This window comes from Acinonyx jubatus, chromosome B1, assembly GCF_027475565.1.
Source record: "Acinonyx jubatus isolate Ajub_Pintada_27869175 chromosome B1, VMU_Ajub_asm_v1.0, whole genome shotgun sequence".
Taxonomy (NCBI): Eukaryota; Metazoa; Chordata; class Mammalia; order Carnivora; family Felidae; genus Acinonyx; species Acinonyx jubatus.
Window position 1 is genome coordinate 51,526,541 of NC_069382.1, and position 19,079 is coordinate 51,545,619.

The 19,079-nt window shown below is 44.9% G+C and overlaps 1 protein-coding gene across 5 annotated transcripts in view; it reads left to right on the top strand.

The window, feature by feature from the left end:
- Nucleotides 1-19,079, top strand: part of GATA4 (GATA binding protein 4) — a 79,805-nt gene that overhangs the window by 29,440 nt on the left and 31,286 nt on the right. For all 5 annotated transcript variants that reach the window (XM_027069364.2, XM_053216695.1, XM_053216696.1 and 2 more), the window contains exon 2: nt 1,169-2,303. In XM_027069364.2, coding sequence (XP_026925165.1) covers nt 1,688-2,303 — 616 coding nt within the window. In that variant the 5' untranslated portion in view covers nt 1,169-1,687. The remainder of the gene's footprint in view (nt 1-1,168; nt 2,304-19,079) is intronic.

A 19,079-nucleotide genomic window follows, 5' to 3' on the forward strand; every position in this document is an offset into this window, starting at 1 on the left:
TTTGTAATTCTGTGGCAGTGAAAAAGAAACCAGTGTTAAAAAGTGGCTGTCTCTTAAGGAGACAAGCGGGAATGTAGTGGTCAGCCTCAAATCCCTGGAGACCCACGGATTCTGTCCCCCAGCTCCTTTAATTGTACTTTGATCTTTGGCAAGTTTCAAAACTTTACGATGCTTCAGTTCCCTCTTTTGTAAAATGAGGAGACACACTTTTATTTGAGGAGCTGTGGAGAAAAAAAAGACCTGAGACAGAGCAGGTGCTTCAGAACACTGAGCTCTTATTTTATCAGAAAAATTGCCTAAGAAAATAGAAACACAGGATACAAGGGCATAACCAAGCCCTACAAACTGTTCTTCCCCTTCAGTTTGTCATTGGCGTTCTGATTTCCCTCCACGGGTGGACCAGTGATTCTATATGGGAAAAAACCCATTCAGTGAATCTGAATGGTCCAGTGAGTAGTTCCACAAAGTGAACTTGTACATTTCCCTCACTATTCTGGTTTTAATATCCAATCTGCAGAATCACTAAAATATAACTATTTGCCAGAAACAAATGTCTTGTCTGATTTGACTTCCATATGGTATAGTGTGTGGATGGATAAGAGATTTCACAATCCTTTTCACAGAGATTTAGCAGACACTATGCTCATGTGTAAACATTTAGACTCTACCCCTAGTTTTAATAAAAAGATTACAAACAAAATTTTCTTAGGTTGCTGGTTTTTTTTAAAGTTTGTCATTGTGTTTCATGGGCAATCTAAAGTTTTTTCATGGCCAGGGACGCTTAGGGTTGGGTGGGGGAACAAAGATGAGCGATATTTCTTGGGTCCCAGGCATTCCGGCGAAAACTGAAACCCTTAAACTTATCTGTGACAAGGGTCTTTCCTGACAAGCAATACCAAAAAAAATTGACTAGGTCACAGTCAATAATTACATGTCTAATAACCGTGAAGCCCCACTTCTCTAAGGCTCCCCTCCCTAGGCTTCCCTGGGGCAGTCAGACCCCACGGGCTGAGAAAAACAAAGACCGAAGCTTCCTTAGGAACTTCGTGGCCTCCAAGGCTGGGCGCAGAAAGTGGCGATTTCTTTGGTTTGCGGTGCGGGAGAAGCAGCCGAGCACAAGGAAAGTGGGCTCCGGGTGAACTTGTGTCCCTTTTTGTCGTTCTTCTAGGACCGCGGCTGCGGCGAGGAGGACGGGAGCCAACCCAACCTACCGCATCGGAGCCAGCCTACCGCACCCAGAGCCGGAGTCTACGGGTGTCCTGAAGAGGGTGCGCAGCCACGGCCACCGGCGTGACCCGAAGGCCCGTGCCCCATACCGGCGCCCAGGCACTACCCCTTGTCTTCTGCCACTCGTGTAGGCGCTCAGGACCTCTAGGCCCTGGGGTAGATCCCGCCCCTTCTCCAGCACCTCCGGGAAGAACCAAAAGTTCAATTTGGGATTTTCCTGTAAACAAGAGCCTAGAGTGTTTTTGCTCGATGCTGGATTTAATACGAATATATTTTTGAGGGATTTGCATTTTTACTTTTGATTTTGGATCTTCATTTACGTGACAGCCGTCACCTGTACATTATTGTTGTTGTTGTTGTTATTATTATTATTATTATTATTATTATTACTCTCTCCCCGCCTTGCGCCTTGACTCGCGAGTGAGAGAGAGGACTCGGAGGCGGAGAGCTCCCAGAGGCCATGTACCAGAGCTTGGCCATGGCCGCCAACCACGGCCCCCCTCCCGGGGCCTACGAGGCGGGCGGCCCTGGCGCCTTCATGCACAGCGCGGGCGCTGCCTCCTCTCCCGTCTACGTGCCCACGCCGCGGGTGCCCTCCTCGGTGCTGGGCCTGTCCTATCTCCAGGGCGGAGGCGGGAGCGCCGCGTCCGGAGCCACCTCTGGCGGCAGCTCCGGCGGGGCCCCGGCGGGCGCCGGGCCCGGAACCCAGCAGAGCAGCCCGGGCTGGAGCCAGGCGGGGGCCGAGGGAGCGGCCTACACGCCCCCGCCTGTGTCCCCGCGCTTCTCCTTCCCGGGAACCACCGGGTCCCTGGCTGCCGCCGCCGCCGCCGCCGCCGCCCGGGAAGCCGCGGCCTACAGCAGTGGTGGCGGAGCGGCGGGCGCGGGCCTCCCCGGCCGCGAGCAGTACGGGCGTGCGGGCTTCGCAGGCTCCTACTCCAGCCCCTACCCAGCCTACATGGCCGACGTGGGCGCGTCCTGGGCCGCGGCCGCCGCCGCCTCCGCCGGTCCCTTCGACAGCCCGGTGCTGCATAGCCTGCCCGGCAGGGCCAACCCCGCCGCTCGACACCCGAACCTCGGTGAGTACTGAGCGCGAGTACCCGGGCCCGTTGGCTTCCGGAACAGGCTGTCCCGAACACTGCTTGGGGGCGTTTAATTTTCCGCAAGTGTGCGTATGGTGGGGAGCGGTGGGGAGGGGGCAGGATGCGTGAGTTTCCAAGGAAAGCAAACTGGAAAACAAGCTGGCGGCCGCGGCACGTTGGTGGTGGTGAAGGTCACAGCCGCAAGAAGCCCATATTCTGTTAGGTGAGGGCAGGCCTGCTTCCTAAATGCTTTTCTGAACGAGAGAGGACTGCAGGGTGCAGGGTCTGAGTGTGTCCCCAAGCAGCCCCGACGTCGGGTATGTCTGTGCGCCGTAGGTGAGCGCTGGCGGCCGACAGGCTCCAGGAAGAGCTGGGAGGAGCAGCCCCGGCAGCCCTTGATGGACAGCACTAGCGGTCGCGGGGTTTCTGTTCGCATTTCCTCTCGGCCCTCCCTTAGGGTCCTCAGCAGGGAACTGATTACATTGGCTAGGGCCCAAGATCTTCTGGGCCATTTGGCGGCCCAGTTGGAAGATCCTTCGGAGTGGCAGATGATTTTCCTGTCGGGATTTCACACCTGGAACAAAGGAGGGACTGGAGCAGCGGAGATGGGTTGAACGGAGGCTAGCACCTTGTGGGTGCCTCGGGGCCACGGCGTTCTGTGCACTTATTGTGCACTGCGCTGGTATGCCGCCGCACTTGTGAGGGGTGCACTGAAAGCGCATGCCTGGTCAGCGTCCAGGAACTCGGGAAGCGCAGAGGGGCTTCTTTGAAAGACCTGACTTAAATGGACACTTTGCAGCAGCTTCCGTAAGTGGAGCGTCCTCTTGTTCGGAGGGCCGGGGTTAGAAATAATCTAACGGGCACGACTGAATGTTTCCTGTGAATGTCAGACCCGGCAAGGACGGCAAGCCTGTGCTACCCCGCTCCGATTTACAGTTGAACAAAATGAAGCCTGAGAAAGGGTCCGGGTGCTTTGCGCTGGGAGAGAAAAGGAAGTGGCAACCACTAGTTCAAAATGGAAAAAAAAAAACAAAACAAAAAACACCTCTGGTCTTGTCGAATTTCAGGAAGGGACAGGATGGGGTTGGTTGGAGATGGCTTCTGGGGGGGAGGGGGGAGGTGAAGTCCAGACCCAAGAAACAAAGTTAACGTTTACTGACTACCTACTAAGTGCTAAATCTTTTCGCATTTGTTCTCACTTTGAAGAGTAAAGCCTGTCCCTCCCAGGTTTCCAGTCTTAAGCTGGCTCCGAGAAGGGTCCCGGCTTTGAAGAGTTTTTTAAATTATCCTCTGACCCTGGGTGGCCAGGGAAGGTCCCCAGGGGGGTGCAGCCAAATACACATCCCAGGTAAACTGATTAACCGTGGAAGTGGCGCCGGGGCTGGGTCTATAGCTCCTAGTTTCCCCCTCCCCCTCTCAGGGGAGCCAGACGGCACCCCCTGGGGGAGGAGGGGCAACTGGCTCCGGAGCCTTTCGGGAGGCCGGGAGTGAGATAGCTGGCCTGAAGTATCTCCATACAATGGCAGCTCGAGGTGGGCGTGTTGGGGAGGGGGTGGGGCGCTGTGGCCCCGCGTTCTCGGAACTCTTGCGTTCTCTCTGAAACTCAGAGCGCACTGTACCCACTGTATGCTAGGCAGTTTGACAATAAATTATATTAGAAATAAATAAAACTTTCTTTAGAACTTATGTTTTAAAACAGGGAGAAATGGTCCCTCCCCATAGTTCTGCTTTTTGAACTTGTGGGAGGGCGTGGAGAGGTTGCTTTCTAACCCCTATTACCTGGAGTCAAAAGACAACAATGGAGGATGCTTTTCTGATCAGGAGAGTTACAACCGCAACAATGTTAAAAATACACACACACACACACACACACACACACACACACACACACACACACAATGTGTGAATGCACACAGTACTTAAATTCTAAAATGTAACCCATACCAGCTAGGAGAGTGCTGAAGTCAGTAATGTTTCCCAAATTAAAGGATCAACAAATGGTAAGCTGACCTCCACGGAGCACCTCATCATGGAGAAGTGTGGCCTGTCTTCCCAGTACTCTGCTCTGTGCCATTGGTTCAGGAGGTCCTACCTGAAGACAGCCCTTGGGTCTGGCCTAGCAGCTGGATTGGCTCGCCTGGACAGAGCCAAGTGTGTTAAATGGTCAAGTCAGGAAAGCTTCCCTGTTATCTTTGTGAGGGAACATGAGGCATGCAGAGCATGTTGGCATGCACGTCTTCCGCGTGTTCTGCAGGTGGCACTTACATAAAAGCCAGCTAAGTTAAAAGCAGTGCATGTAAATAAATATGCTTTTTATATATGCCCCTCCTATCACATGGACCCTCCTGTAAATGCCTGGTAGCTGTCTCAAGGACCAACACTGGCACATTAGCTGATGCTGAGTGATAGGAGCATGGTGATAAGTGATTACTAATTCCATGAGATTTATCGAGAGCTTGCTGTATGGAGCTGCCATTGGACTCTCAAACGGTAATACAGTGTGGTGGTATGGGACAGGCAAGCCTGGATTCCATTCCAGGTACCCTTGTGATCCTGGGCAAGTTACTTACCTCTCAGTTTCCTCTCTTGTTCTGTAAAATGTGGTAATCATAACTGCTTTCAGTGTTGTCTTAAATTCGAAAAATAAGGCAGTGTTTGTGAAGTAGTTGGTTTTGGCTCCTCATAAGTGATGGCTATTTTATTAAATAGCTACTCACTATCATGTAGAGGGATGTATTTTTCTGATTTTCTTAGGACTGAGGGGTTTCCCAGGACTTGCTAAACCTAGGACAGTCCCCAATAAATGGGGATGGTTGGTCACCCTAAAGACATGAAAATGGGTAAATGACCCAGTAACATGCTGCAGGAATGAGCTGAGAGAAAAGGAGAGAAGACAGAAGTGGTTCTTTCTTCTGTCTAGGAATCTGGAAGTCTTCACCCAAGTGGTGTCATCTGCATTTGGTCTGGAAGGGTAAGTAGGAGTTTGCCAGGAAAAGCCAGGCACCTGCTTTTTGAAAAAAAGGAAAAAAGTTATACCCTCATTTGCCATCACATTTTGTGGTACCAAGAAATGACCCAACACAGCTTGGTTTTTGTGTAAATAATATATTTATGACCAGAGGTAAAACCACAGAGACTAACTCACTCTTCACCTCAGAAACTGCTTTCAATTTCAATGAAGAGAACTAAGAGAACAGCTTTATTTTTTTCATGAGGTATTAATTGCCTCAGTTTTAACAAGAGTTAGTATCTTATGTTGGTTACTGGAAAAGACAAAAATCAAGGTGATGAAAGCTACCAAGGGCCTCAATAAAGACCTGCACTTAGGTTGAAAGGAATTATTCTGCCTTGACGGCAATGTATATGAACTTCAATTCATTCCAAGTTCAATATGAACCTGACCCTGAAACAACTGTTGAAATCATTAATGAGGCTGCATTAATGGAATTATGTGACCTTACTGAGGGCAGGTACAGAGTCTTACTCATATTTAAGTGCCAGGCACATGCTGAGCACTTGGCAAATATTTATTTGAGTAGAGATCTAGAAGGTACTCACCACAGTACTCGGCCCAGGTCAACACACACACACACACACACACACACACACACACACAGTGGCTGCTTCAGAGGTCCATTGGAGAGCCTCTGGGTACAGTGAGCAGGGTGGGAGAGGGTTCTGCAACCCTTGTGACCACCTGCGCGCTCCCCCCCCCAGAACTGTTTAGGGAGGAGAAGTCACAGGGTGGTTGAGAGAGAGAAGGACCGTGTAAAAATACCTAAAAGGAACTTTAACATTTAAAGGCCTTTTATTTAACGTTGTGTTCCTCCAGGCGAGCGGACATTAGGTTTGGCAAGAACACTTTTTCACACGTGATTGTAGTTGTTGAAATGGAATATGGAATCTGGAATATAACTTATCTTAATAACACCCCCTGGGCACTGAAAGGGCTTAAGGAGGTATGGTGTTGCCATCTGCCAGTGGAGCTGGGCAGGGAATGTCTTGCATTTCAAGGGCTAGGGTCCATTGTTTGTGTGCACGTGAAATGGCTAGAGCAGGTAAGATGACTGTCTCCTTTTAAAGAACCCAATGAGGGTAGTTATGCAGGTGTATCAATTTTTCAAAACTCATGATGGAAATTTACTATTAAAATGAGCATGGGGGTGCCCAGCTGGCTCAGTGGGAAGAGTCTGTGACTCTTGATATTGGGGTTGTGGGTTTCAACCCCATGTGCAATGCAGAGGTTGTTTAAAAATAAAATCTTTAAAATAAAAAAGCAGGAGTACTTTTTTGTATGTACATTATACCACAATAAAGTTGACTTTTATATTAATGTTTGCAAATATTTAAGGCAGAAAGGAGACAATGGGAATTATGTGTAAATACGCGATGAAGTAAATAGCATTGTGGTAGATGTTACTGGAAAGCTGTGAAAATATGTTTTATTATGAAATAATTCCTTTGGGTAATAAAGAAACAAGCAATTATAATATTATCAAAGGATCTCAAAATTGTTAAATAATTTTAAGGGTTAAAAAAATGACACAGTGAAAAAATGTATATCACCCAGTGTTACCCGAATGGTTTCTTTAAAAGCTTTGCCTCATTTGTGGTGTTTCGAGAGTTTGTTTATGATATAGATTGGTAGGAAACTCTAAAGTGTTTTCTGGATCTTCTGGGGACTGCTTATCAATTAAGTCAGTTTCTTTCAGAGCCAGTTCATTTATGTAGGGAACTTTGTGAGATCAACTCTTAAGTAGCTTGTTTGGCCACAGAATGATTTGTCAGTCTTTGAGAAAACCAAAGTTGTTTAACTTTCCGGTTACCACCCTGAGCAGGTCAGTCCGAGTTGGGGCTGGTCTGTGGTGCTAGATTGAGAACCAATTAAATGGGGAAGGTGTGTGTGGGGTGGCCAGGGGTGTGTCACTGCTTCCAGTGAGATCTGTCACCTGCCCAATTGTGTCCCATCAAAAGGTCAGGCCACATTTGCTAGGCACTTTCTTTCTAAGCACTCAGGTGGAATGATGCACAGGAGACAGTTTTAGATAACACTTTCTTCTGTATCCTTTCCTTTTTTTTTTTTTTTAAACTCTAATGAGCTAAGAAAACAAACATGCTCAGAGGTGTAGGGAAACAGGAACTCTGATACCTGTGGGTGGGAGTGTAAATTGGTACAACCTTTCTGGAGAGCCCTTGATGGTATCCAACAAATTACAAAGTAGATACCCTTGACCCAGAAATTTAATTTCTAGGAATTTATTCTGCAAATGTACCGGCACAGTTATAGCCCTGTTTGTAATAACAGAAATTGGAAATAACCTAAATGTGCATTATCAGGGGAGTGTTTGTATACATACTGTATGTGCAAACAGTAGGATATCATGTAGACTTTAAAAATTAGGAAATTCATTATGTAATGGTAATAGAGTTGTCTCCAAGAGAAGTACAGGGTATGTATATTGCATGTTACTTGTGTAAAAAAAAAAAAGAGAGAGAGAGAGAGTGGGGAAGAGGTGCCTGAGTGGCTTATTCAGTTAAGTGTCTGACTTTGGCTCAGGTCATGATCTCATGGTTTGTGGGTTTGAGCCCCACACTGGGCTCTGTGCTGACAGCTCAGTGCCTGAGCCTGTTTCATATTCTCTGTCTCCCTCTCACTCTACCCCTCCCCGCCCCAAATAAATAAACATTAAAAAGAGAAGAAAGGAGTGTATGCATTTGAACATATTTAATTTATCTTTGGAAATATTTGCAAGGAATTTGTAATGTCAATTGCCCAGGGAAGGGATAACTGGGTAGGTGAAAGATAAGGGTGGGGAAAGCATTTTTACCACATATGCCTTAGAGCCTTTTGAATTTTTAACCAACATAACCACTTTTTAATAGTCACTTCTATGCTTCTTTATTAGCCATTTAAATAATAAGAAAATATATTTAAAATAAAGGGAAGTTAAAAAAATATAGGGAGGTTAAGGTTAAGTTTCATTTTATTTTTTATTATTAAAAAATGTTTTAATGTTTATTTTTGGAGAGATAGAGAGACAGAACACGAGTGGGGGAGGAGCAGAGAGAGAGAGGGAGACACAGAATCCGAAGCAGGCTCCAGGCGCTGGGCTGCCAGCACACAGCCCTATGTGAGGCTCGAACCCATGAACTGTGAGATCATCACCTGAGCCAAAGTCAGACGCGTAACGGACTGAGCCACCCAGGCACCCCTAGTTTTATTTCATTTTATTCTTTACCGTCTTAGCCATTTTTAAGTATACAGTTCAGCAGCGTTAAGTATATTCACATCATTGTGAAACAGGTTTTCAGTGAAAACACTTTTCATTTTGCAAAACTGAAACTCTAAACCAATTAAACAACAGCTTTCTATTTCCTCTTCCCCAGCCCCTGGTAACTGCCATTTTAGTTTTTGTCTGTATCAATTTGACTACTTTAGGTACCTCATATAAGTGAAATAATATAGTATTCATCTTTTCATGGTTGATTACACTTGGCATAATGTCCTCAAGGTTCATCCATGTTGTAACATGTCATATGGTTTCCTTCCTTTCTAACACTGAATGATGTATATATCACATTTTTCAATCCATTCATCCACCATGGACACTTGAGTTGTTTCCCTCACTTGTGAATAATGTTGCTGTGAATATTGATGTGAAAGTGAATCTTTTGAATTTTGAGCCATGTGAATATATTACCAATTAAAACATATTAAACCAGCTATTAAAGAGACATACAGCATTCATGAATTAACTTCCTGAGAGTCTCTCTCCCTCTTTTTGTCTAAAACAGGGTTCTATATTTAGAGTTATGGATGTCCAGGAAAAGTACTTTATAATATAAATTGTTTATTGAATTTAGCTTTTGGTTTTTGCTCATCCAACAGGAGATTGCTTTACTGAAGGGACAAAAAAAGCTTATTCCACTCTCAGTAATGTCTCTTGGTAGCAAATCTCAGCAATTGTCAGGTTGCTGGCCTTGGGGGCACATACATAGGTGCTCTTGGCTGGTATGGTAGTTCTCCCTCAGGTTATCTTGGGACTAGAACCAGAAACCACCTTGGCAGTGATAGGGATTATGTTAGAAAAATAAATTACCTTCCCCCCAGGCAAGGTAAGTCTTTTAACCAATTCTTTTCTGCCTGTCCTTTTAAGGAGATTGAGTTGTTATGTATTTAGAGCTGAAGCCAGTTGCAAATGTATGCTGCTTTTGTTTGCATACGGAAGAGGAAGGTGTGCTGGTTTTTCCATTGCCTTGCTCTTAGCAAAGGGCAATTCTTGCAGGCCTCTGGATACTGCTGCTTTAAGAACTTGAAGGGGCCTTTTTGACACCTGAAAAGTATTTGTCTGCTGGTGACTTTTTTGGTCTGCTCATCCTGAATAAGGTGCAGGTGATAAAGCCCTCTCGTGGTTTGAGAATAGGTATCACTCTGTTCTATTGACCTTCCATGGACCATGACCTGGGCTCATGTAACACATTCCATGAAGGATTATTTAAACATTTTATTGGCTATCTATATAGCTATTTCTTTGTCTCCTTCTAAAGAAAGTAGAGAAGATAATATGAGTGGGATTATAATAGGAATGGCCTCTGATCTCTTTTAATTTGTACAAAATAAATTTACAAGTTTGGATACATTAATGTTTGGAAACTAGTTAACTTTTTAGGGACAGTAGCTTATGTCTTGTGCTACATATATGCCTGTAATCTTGCACTATATAAATGCAATTTATGGATAGTGAGTTGGACCCTTTATCAAGGGTAAATGGGGAAGTTGTGATAGGGACTTGTAAGTCCTTGAGAGGGCAGACATAATCTCCATTTTGCAGAAGAGGTAACTGATCCTCAGAAAAATGAAGTAATCTGCCCAAGTTCCCCGTGGTAGTAAGCAACAGTTCTGGCTTAGAATTCAGGTAAGTCCCACTTCCAGGACTTCCATGTTTTCCTTTCATTTACCTCTTGCATTTGCCAAGATGAGGGTGCTTATCCCTTCAGGACGAGAAGGTGTGTTGTGTTTGAAGGACTCAGATGTTAGTATTTTCTGTTACTTGGTCTCCCCCTGCTCCCTCTCCCCAGTGTAGTTTTTCCTCAGTGCTTCTCCAGGTACAACATCTTCTCTAGTGGCTTTCCATCTCATTCTGATACAGCCCACCTTGCACTTGGGGAGTGTTAGGAACCCCTGCCTTGCATCAACCTCCTTTTCAGGCTCCTGATTCTCTTGTGCAGAGAACTGAAGAGACATTTCCCAGAATTCAGACCCTCCAAACTAGAGGATTCTCCTATTCTGGGGCAGGAGTGGGGATTGCTGGCTGCAAAAGAAGAGCAAAACCATATGGCTTTCTCAAAAATCCTTCCCCTTTTAGGGGAACCATCTCCAGAACCATCTCCATATTCCCTTTTCTCTGAAGATTCAAATGTATTTGTGGTAGGAGCAGAGAAAGGACAGGAGAAAAGCACTATAGTAATTATGCTTTTAGTGAAGATGAGAATAGGGGATAGGGGGATGGATGAGGACAGTGAATAAAACCTCAGGCTGGAAGAGCCCCATGGAGTTGGGCTGAGCTGAACACAGAAGCCGCCAGTGGAAGCTTTCTCATTTCTGGCAGGGGGCCTATGGTTTTATCTATTACTGCTCTGTAATCAGAATTGAGCCAGGATATTCAAGCCTCTTATCTGAATGAAGGGAATTTGGTTTTCTGGTCTTCAGCATTTTGCAGGAATCCCAAAATGGACTTCATGGCTCAGAGTATCTTTTTTTCTGCCTAAGGAGGAATATAATCCAGACAGGTAAGCCATTCCATTCTTTTAAAGTCATTGAAGAGCTGTTCCAAGTGGATTGTGAGTTTTTCACTCTGTGTTGAATTGTCCCAGATATACTTTATTTTGGTGGATGAGAAATCAAGGAGATACCACCAAAATTCGGTGGATTGTTAAACCATAAGTGTTGGGATTTCCTAATTGCAGATCTTAAAGCTGAATTTGGTCCTTAAATTATTTTGGAATCTTCCCTTTTTCCTCCCGGTTTAAAGCTCCATTTTTACTTCTAGAAATCCAGTCAAACTTTATCACCTCCATTCAGAATTGATCAATAGCCACTGGTGAGCAGGTTAATTATAATCGCAGAATAAACGCTGAAGTCTCAAAGTTCACCACTTTTGCAATGTTTCAAAACCCCTCGGGGACCGTGCCAAGAGACTCTCATTGACCCATTCAGAGCAGGTGTGGGAGTTTGAACCAGGGGCAGACAATCGGATCTGATTCAAGACAACTCAATTTGGTTTCTTATCTGCAGCTTTTCCTATCTTACGAGGTCTGTCATTGCAGATAAAAAAAAGTTCAGTCAATTGAGCTGGGAAATGGCAAGTTATGTTTTCTTCTGATAAAAGTTTTCTGGTTGTTGTTTTATCAGATCAGGTTGAAATTGTATGTTTCTGTCAAGGTCTGCAATGACCTTTTCAGATATTTTATCAGGTATTAGGTGGAGGAACCTTTTTTTTTTTTTCTTTCTTTCTCTCTTCGACCTAGCAAAGAATGACCTGACTTCCAAGATCATAAATCAAACCTGGTAAAGAGAGGCAATAATACAAGTTACCCCTCGAAATTGACTAGGCGGGGAGAAAACAAACAACAAATAAAACCTTTCCCTAGCATATAGAAAGAACTTAACTTGACCCTAAATAAAGAATGTGGTTCTCACGGAATACACACTTAATAGGAAAATACAGCTGATTTGAAAAAAGCAAATTGTTTTCCAGGTCAAAGTTGGCCTCAGAAAAGCAAATAGTTTTTTTTTTTTTTTTTCAAATAGTATCAGTAAAAATTATCCTTCTTTTATTAAACTCCATGTAATATGGAAAAATGAAAAACTCATATAAACCAGTGCACAAATAGTTTGTAATCTTAGCACCCAGAGATAACCACTGTTAGGCATTAATCCTTGACTTCTTAGTTACCATACGTATGCAGGCATGTGTATACGTATATACTTAAACAGTCATAAAAGTTAGTGTTTAGTTATTCCAGCATTGAAGAAAGTTTTTAAAGATCAGTGATCCAGACTGACTCCTCAAGTCAGACCCCTGAAGTAGAGCAACAATGGGAAACTGGTAAAAAGAACCGCTAGCCAATCAAATGGGAGAGCTGTGTGTAAAAACTTAGTTTTTCGGTCTTCTGATTTTTGTGTATAATAAATGTGAGCAGTAGCTTCCAACCCATTTTTTAGAAAGGGAAGTCAACGAGCTGAAAGCACATGAGTCTGGCACCAAGGGCCCCTAGGACTCTGTCCTGTGCTCTCTTTTCCTGCTGTACAAGTGTGAACAGCTTACTGTGCCTCTCTCCGCTTGAGTACCTGCATTATAAGACTAAGATATCAGGCCAGGGGAAGGAGTGGTGAGAAGGGCTGCCTCTGGCGCCCTTTGGGGTATTTAAAATCCTGGGTATTACAGCAGCCCCCAGGATAATAGTTCATGTTGACTTTGTCTTTGTCATACCAAAGCTATCATAGTAACTCGTAGCCTTCCCGAGCTTGCCTGGGCATCAAACTCAAATGCATGCAGTCTCTGTAACATAGGTTTCCATGGTTACCTGCCTCCTTTTAAGCAACAGTATCTGTGACATTTGGGGTTTGATGGGCAGTTTTATTTTTTATTATACATAATAAAATACTTAACTACTAAGATGTAAAAACAACTTTTGGAAACCATGGGTTAAGTTACCTCAGAGTTGGTCTTAGTTTATTGTTCCTTTGGTTTTGCTTTTCTGTTATTACTAAACCCATGCCCGTGTCTGAGTTTCTAGGAGCCTGTGGAGATCCACAGAAGGTAGGGCTCCATTTCAAACACCAGTGAACCAGCCAGCCGATATTTTTGCCTGCCTCCTGAGAGCAGGGCACTCGTTAGGCATTGGAGATCAAAAATGAACAAGATGGTCTCTGCATTCCAGCCACTTACAGTGCGGTAGGGAGAGGTAAGAAGTGACTGTGCCCCTTCAGTGTAGGGAGAGCTCTAGTGGAGTAAATCTGGGTTCCCTGGGAGCCCTTAGGGTACCGAAACTGGCCCTGTCACCTCAGACCAGGCTTCCTGGTGGAGGGAACTCCTGTGTTGTGTCCTAAACAGTGATTAGGGGGGTGCTACATAGCAGGGAAGGATAGTACAAGCTGAGGATGTGTCTGGAGTCTGGCTATTTGGCCATGTAGGTGGGAGGCCAGGAGGCCAGGAAGCCAGGATAGCTGAGGCGTGTAGAGTTCGAACTTGGCCTGGGTGAGAGCAGACTTGAAAGGAAAGCAGCACAGAGGCAGGACCCGAGTAGCATCTTGGGTGTATCGCTTCGGTTATAGTGTAGAAAGGTTGAAAATAGTGGCTCTTAGTTTTGTTTTTGCCTCACTGTGGCAAGGTGATGGCTGCCTTCCTTCTGTGTTTTTGCACCCATTCCCAGTTAGAGAAGGAACTCTGATAGGAAGGAGGTACATGCTAGCAGGATGGTTTGGAGGAGTTACGTGTATGTGCGTTAGCAGCAGGGCACAGCGTGGCTGTGTGGTTTGTGTCTGGGCTGAGGTGGAAAGAAGGGCAAAACGCCAGGCCAGCTCTAGTTCCTAAGCCAGATCCTTCCCTGTCCTGGGAAGAAGAGGGACTAGGCTACTCTGCCCCTGGAGGTGGGATCCCCACCCTCTTTTGTAATCCCGCCTGCCTGCTTCTGGTATTATCCCTAGAGAAGTGGGTGCCAGGAGTGGCCTCCAATAAGAATATGGGTAATTCCACAGAACAACACTGTTTGTGCAGGTATGCATCACTAGACCCCATAGGATGGATTAGCCAGAGCACCTACCTCCCAGGAAGTTTAGAGGTGAAGATGATGAAGATTTTAACTTCAATTCTTGCCTTTTAAACAAATTTGGTAAAGTTTCAAGTGTATGCAGAAGTAGAGGGTCACTGTTCAGCCCTCAGCTTCAACAATATCACCTCATGACAAGCTGTATTTCATCTGTATGCCCCCCCTTCCTTCCATACTATGTTATTTTGAAGGAACTTCCAGATAACTTACCACTTCATCTATAAGTACTTCTGTATGTGTCTCTAAAAGATATGATAAAACTTAAAAATACATGTAGCTCCAATGCCAGTATCACTCTGATTTGAATTAACTGTCACTCCTTAATATCATTAACTATCCAGTGTTCAGATTTTCCGCTTGTCTAACTTTCTTAGATTGTTTGCTCAGATCAGGTCCATATGTTGCCTCTGTTGATATGTCTATTAAGTTCTTTTAATCTGTAGGTTCCCCTTTCATCCTTTCTTCTTTTTCTTATGGTATATTCGCTAAAGAAACTAGGCTCTTCCCGTAGAGTTTTCCCACTCTCCAGCCTAGATTCTGTTGGTTGCATTTGCTTCACGACATAACATGTTCCTCTGTCTTGGTTTTTTTGTTTTTTTTGTTTTTTTTTTTAATGTTGAGAGAGCCTGCGCGTAAGTTGGGGAGGGGCAGAGAGAGAGAGGAAGAATTCCGCTGCCAATGTGGAGCCGGAAGCAGGGCTCGAACTCATGAACCTCGAGATCGTGACCTGAGCTGAAGTTGGATGCTTAACCGACTGAGCCAGCCAGGCACCCCTCTGCCCTGTTTTTCATATAAATCTGTAATTGGAAAAATAGGCTTGATCACATTCAGCAGCCATTGATGGACAGTGCCTAAGTCCATGATTCCATTAGTGCTTGCAAATGGTAACATTCTAATGCTCTCATTCCTTCTTCATTTACTAGCTGGAATATATCTGTAACAACTAAAAAATACTTCAGTTTCCCAATTATTTGGTCACCCTGAGATATAACTTGTGTCAGAAAGGCAGGATGAATGCTTATTTCTTTCACTTTACTTTTCAGTGTTCAAAATAATGAATTAGTTCCCTGACCAGTGACTTTTTTTTTTTTTTAGTATTGTTAAGAATTCAGAGATTTAAATGTATATGATGTGTTGTAATCCATGTTAGCTAGTGTCCTAACTGATGCTCAGATTTTTCTGTCTTTGCCAGGGGGAACCTGTCTAAATTGGGCTCCTGAGTTCTTTTGACAAAATCGTAGTTTAATCCTTTCGTGCTTTCCATACCACAAAATACTCCAAGCTCTTCTTAGCATTTTCTCCCCCTTGCTGTAGCCATTTCTCTAGGAAGCCCTGGCTCCTTTTAATTTGGACACCACTCCTAGAGCCAGCTCTGCTGGTTGTGCTCTTTGTTATTGGGTTAGTCATTCAGTAGAAAGTTTGGAAAAACTTCCCTCATCCCACCCAAAGATAAGATAAAAAAGTCACGTGTCGATACCATACTTTGGATTGAAATTAAGGACTAAAAAAAAAGTTTTCACTTCCTTTTGTGCATCTTTTTTTTTAACCTGTGCTAAAATATACACACCATGAAATTGACCCTTTTAACCATTTTCAAGTGTACATACAGTTGAGCGGCATTAAGTGCATCCGCATTGTTGTGCAGCTATCATCACCAACCGTCTCCAGAACTTCTTCCCCATCTGAAACTGTGTATCCATTCCCCATCTCCAGCCCCTGTGAGCCACCATTCTCCTTTCCCTATGAATTTGATACTAGTTACCTCATGTAAGTGGACTCATCCAATATTTGTCCTTTTGCGTCTGGTTTATTTCACTTTGCATAATGTTCTCCAGGTTCATCCATGCTGTCGCCCGTGTCAGAATTTCCTTCCTTTAATGGCTGAATCATATCCTATTGTATGTATATACCACATTTTGTTTATCCATTCCTCTGTGATGGACGCGTGGGTTGCTTCTGCCTTTTGGCCATTGTGAACCAATGACGCTGTGAACATGGCACGCTTGAGTCCCTGTTTTTAGTTCTTTTGGGCAGATACGCAGCAGTGGAATTTCTGGATCATATGGTAATTCCCTATGGTTTGGGGAACCACCATACTGTTTTCCCTGGAAGCTGTAGCTTTTTACATCTTTCATGCATCTTTCTAGCTGTAAATCTTTTCATCCACACCAAAAATTACATTCTCAACAACCCAACATCATTTCACATTTGCTTTATTTATGCCACGACATCCACAGAGTCTCAGAAAAAGAACATCGACACTTTGACTGGCAATCTGTTACCGAAACCAGTTTTGTCTGTTTGGTCATTCCTTGCCTTTTGACTTCAGGGTTACCTCCAGTGTTTCTAGCGTTTGGCTTTGTGCTCCTCTTCAACTACATGAGCTGTGTTACTCCTGGTAGACTCCCCCTTCCTCTTGCCTCTTGATACAGGGCTCCACCCTAGATGGCCATGTTGAACATTTTGGACATTATCACCCATATCTCAAAACTTTTCCCAGCACTCTGGCAGCTTGCTTCCATTTTAGGGATTGATAAGGTTGACACAGTTGGGACCAGATATGCAGGGCCTTGAAATCTAGGCAGAGGAGTTTGGGGCTTTATGAATAGAGGGCAAATATATTGAATCAGTAAATTGAGAATACACACAGAGGGGTGTGTGTATGTGCGTGTGTGTGCGCACACGTGTGTGTTTGTGTGTGTGTGTGTGTGTGTTGGCTGGCTAGTATGGAGACAAAAAGCAGGTGACTCGGTGAGAAGCTGTCAGAAGTACTCTCTAGCCTGGAGAATGAGTGAGTAGAGGCAAAAGACATGGAAAGAAAGGCAAGAGGAAATCACCAGGCCGAATTGGCTGAAGAAGGGTATAGGGGAAAACAGAGGTCATTACCTTTCTTTTGAGTCTCTGTAGCCATAGTTCGAGGAGAAAGAGGTGTGAGAAGTATGCGTAAACCTACTTCCATGTACCTCGGGGGTGGTCATCTTGAACCCACCTGGAAATTGAATTTGACTTTGCCTCATTTCTTTGGGATTTTGAGCTGTTCTTCCATGTTGTTGTCACAGAGGGTCACTCCTGCTGTATATCCTTTCTGCTTAGCTGATAATCTCCTGCTGGGGGCGGGGGGTGGGAGTGGGAAGGAGGGGACACATAGTAGCATATGGGACACAACATCAAGGCAGAAATCCTGGATTTGAGGTCTCACATCACTGACCAGTCATGTGGACCAAGTCTAGTCATTCCTTTATTTCTTTGGGGTCTACTTCCCATCAGAAACACATACCATTTTGTTGCTGTTGTTGTTGTTTGCCCAGTACCTTGATTTGCTGGATTGAAAAAGTCAGTAAACTGTTGAGTACAATTCCTCACCCCATAGTCCCATTTAAGCCTCCTTCATGGCCCAGGGACTGGGGAATCTGATTCATCACTTTCCCCTTCTGCCTGGCAGCCTCTGACTGCTGGGTCAGCCTGGAAAATAAATGGCACTTCTAGGAAGGGCACTGGGCAGGAACTGGGAGTCTCTTATTTGATTGCTTTCCTATGGAGAGAAGAGCAAATTCTGTCTTTCTGGAAAGTCCCTTGGGTTTTACCGCTTAGACTCAGTAGGTCTTGGTGTTTGACGGGAAGGCCAGGATAACTGGAACATTTGAACCGAGCTCTTGACTCTGGAGGGGCAGCCTTGCTGTTCTCTGTAATGGTGATGAGGAGCATAGACACTGGAGCCCTGACACACTGGGAGTGTCACGATGACTAGTGATTCTTACTCAGCACCTTGGCAACCATGTAGTTATCTGGTGGGCTAATTTTTTTCTTCCTACCCTAATAATTCCATAATGGCTTTTTATGCAGACAACTTTTTTTCTCTTGTTCTCACTCACTTGCCTGTGGAAGAACTGGAAACAAACAAGAATGTAGGTTCATACTGCCTGTTGGAAGCAAAGAGGGAGCAGAAGGTCGATCTTGTGAATGTGTGAAATCTGGAGTGGGATCTCTCTTTGGAATCTCTGCAGTGGGCTTATCTCTGCAGGCAGCCTTTGATATGTCTCTGGGCAGAACTGTCAGTGTTCAAACAGGGCCAGTGTTCTCCCTGTATCTTATGGTACTATCTTTTTATTTGGATTATAGTTCAGTAGCCTGGAAGTGTTTTCAGGATATACGTCATTCATTTTGGGGCCCAAGTTACAATGACATGGTAGATAATAAATGTTCATTATCTGAAAAGACAAAGCCTGGAATTCATCAAAAATTATATGTGTGGGCCCTCAGGCTCACATACTCATACCTGCAGGCTGGCCCTACGGAGACTCAGAGTAGGAGGAGAGGAGGCATCCCTGTAAAAGGAATCTGAGAGACAGAAGTCTAGGAATGAGCATGTCCAATTTTATAGGGAGAGGGACCCGGGATGGTTTGGAGGGGAACTGAGGAGATTGAGGGGTTGTAAGAATTTTGCAAAGGCAGCCAAAACCTAGAAGGCCAGGAGAGAGAAGAGCACAGAAGACCCCAATGGTTTTCTCAGAGCTAATAACAAAGAAACAGAGCACATAGAGGTGCGACCATTATTTTGGATATGGTGGGTCTGAAGCCTGAGTGAGGGACATACAGGTGAGATTTCCAGGAGGCAGGTTGTATGAGCTCAAATCTATGGGGTCATCACTCTTATTGAAGCCTTGGGAACAGGAGAGAGCCCTTGGGGTATTAGGGAGAGTGATAGAGGCAGAGAAGCTCTACTGAAGGCAGGAGGGGAGTGAGGGGCAGTCCAGCATAACAGATACCAAGAAAGGAAGCTGAAAACATGGTTAGGTGCCCTCCATGTTTTACTTTGTAAAAGCCACCTGGGCTCGTTTCCTTGATCCTGTGGTGCTCTGCTGGGTCCTGATGGTGCCCCCTTGGGCTTCCTAAGGACCCCCCAAAGTCTTCACACCCTATCAGTGTTCTGGCCTCAGAGCC